Source organism: Calidris pugnax, unplaced genomic scaffold, assembly GCF_001431845.1.
Source record: "Calidris pugnax isolate Ruff unplaced genomic scaffold, ASM143184v1 scaffold297, whole genome shotgun sequence".
Classification (NCBI taxonomy): domain Eukaryota; kingdom Metazoa; phylum Chordata; class Aves; order Charadriiformes; family Scolopacidae; genus Calidris; species Calidris pugnax.
The window spans coordinates 7224-9036 of record NW_015091013.1 but is presented as its reverse complement, the minus strand read 5'-3'; the positions used below and the strand labels follow the sequence as shown (position 1 = coordinate 9036).

Here is a 1813-nt window from a genome sequence, read left to right as displayed (position 1 = left end):
CGAATCTTGTAAAACACTATCACACTTACCACTGTTTTTTTCACACTACTGGTTTTGTTAAGTCACTGTTTCACCTTAATAAATATCTCACTGCTTCACTCCAACTAGTGAAGTTAATCACTCCATCCGCGACAAGACCTCTTCTCAAAGCTGCTCTAAGAAGGAGTACTAGTGAAGTTAATCACTCCGTCCACAACAAGACCTCTTCTCAAAGCTGCCCTAAGAAGGAGCGCTGATGCCTACACAACCAGCAGCCAGCCTCGGGCGGCCCAAACTGGTGTTCCCTTGGAAAAGAGGATGGTTTTGCCACCTCCTGGGAGCAGCCATGGCTTGGGGAAGGAGCGAGCGACCCTCAGCAAAGCCTGTCCGTCTAAGAAGGAGTGCTGATGCCTACACAACCAGCAGCCAGCCTCGGGCGGCCCAAACTGGTGTTCCCTTGGAAAAGAGGATGGTTTTGCCACCTCCTGGAAGCAGCCATGGCTTGGGGAAGGAGCGAGCGACCCTCAGCAAAGCCTGTCCGGAGGTGTGGAGCGAGCCCTGGTCCTGCCCTAGCTACGGCCAGACCCTTGGGATGCTGTTACCTTCCACAGATCTTTCTTCAGGAAGGAAACCTTCCCGTGGTACCCAGCCTTCCAGGCCCGGTAGTTGGCGAGACACAGCAGCCAGGGATTGAGCTCATAGCCAACGGCCGGGCTGAGACCTTGCTTATAAGCCTCTACCACCTGGGGAGAGAGAAGAGTTGCAACTAAAGTGAACTTCGGCGTCCAGTTTGGGGGATGATTGGTGGGGCCGGGGCTCTGGCCCTGCTCCACTCGCTCCCTCCTGCTGGCCCGTGGGCAGGGTGACCTCAGTCCTCAGCACCTTCCAGCTCCAAAGGCTCTTTCCTCCTAGAGTGGTCATTCCCATCCTGCTCATTGCATGTGATGCCTTCTAGGACCATCTAGGGCTGTCTAGGGCCATCTAGGGCTGCCTATAGGGCCTTCTAGGACCGTGTAGAGCCTTCTAGAAGACCATCTAGTGCTGTCTATATGGCCATCAAGGACCATGTAGCATCCTCTAGGACCATCTAGGACTGTTTAGGACCATCTAGGGCTGTCTGTAGGGCCTTCTACGACCATCTAGGGCTGCCTGTATGACCATCTAGGACCATCTAGTGCTGTCTATATGGCCATCAAGGACCATGTAGCGTCCTCTAGGACCATCTAGGACTGTTTAGGGCCATCTAGGGCTGTCTGTAGGGCCTTCTAGGACCAACTAGGGCTGTCTATATCGCCATCAAGGACCATGTAGGGCCTCCTAGGACCATCTAGGGCTGCCTGTATGACCATCTAGGACCATCTAGGGCTGTCCAGGACCAACTAGGGCTGGCTATATGGCCATCAAGGACCACGTAGGGCCTTCTAGGACCATCTAAGGCTGCCTGTATAACCATCTAGGTCTGCCTGTATGACCACATAGGGCTGTCCAGGACCACCTAGGGCTGTCTACAGAGCAGTTTAGTGCTGTGTAGGGCCATCTAGGGCTGTCCATAGGACTATGTAGGGCTGCCCCGGCCCCGGTGCTCGGGGGTGGGGGCTGTGGGGGGGGAGGAGACAGGGGACCGGCCCCCGGGGCTACCGGCACCGGGAGGGGTCGGGGGAGCGGCCCCGGGGCTACCGGCACCGGTTGCTCACACACACATCCCCCCCGCGCACCCGTGTCACCACCACCCCCGGGAGCACGGGCGTCACACGTGGGTGTCCCCCCCCCGCACACACACACACACACACACACACACACACCGGCGGGGCTTTGTGTGCGGGGCAGGGCGGTG

The 1813-nt window shown here is 57.4% G+C and overlaps 1 protein-coding gene across 1 annotated transcript in view; it reads right to left on the bottom strand.

Moving 5' to 3' along the window:
- Window positions 1-1328, bottom strand: part of LOC106895977 (protein FAM173A-like) — a 3427-nt gene extending 2099 nt beyond the window's left edge. Inside the window, exons 1-2 of the mRNA XM_014955662.1 lie at window positions 1256-1328; window positions 582-853 (exon numbers count right to left, since the gene is read on the bottom strand). Of these exons, the coding sequence (XP_014811148.1) occupies window positions 582-853; window positions 1256-1328 (345 nt within the window). The remainder of the gene's footprint in view (window positions 1-581; window positions 854-1255) is intronic.
- Window positions 1329-1813: the final 485 nt, after the last annotated feature.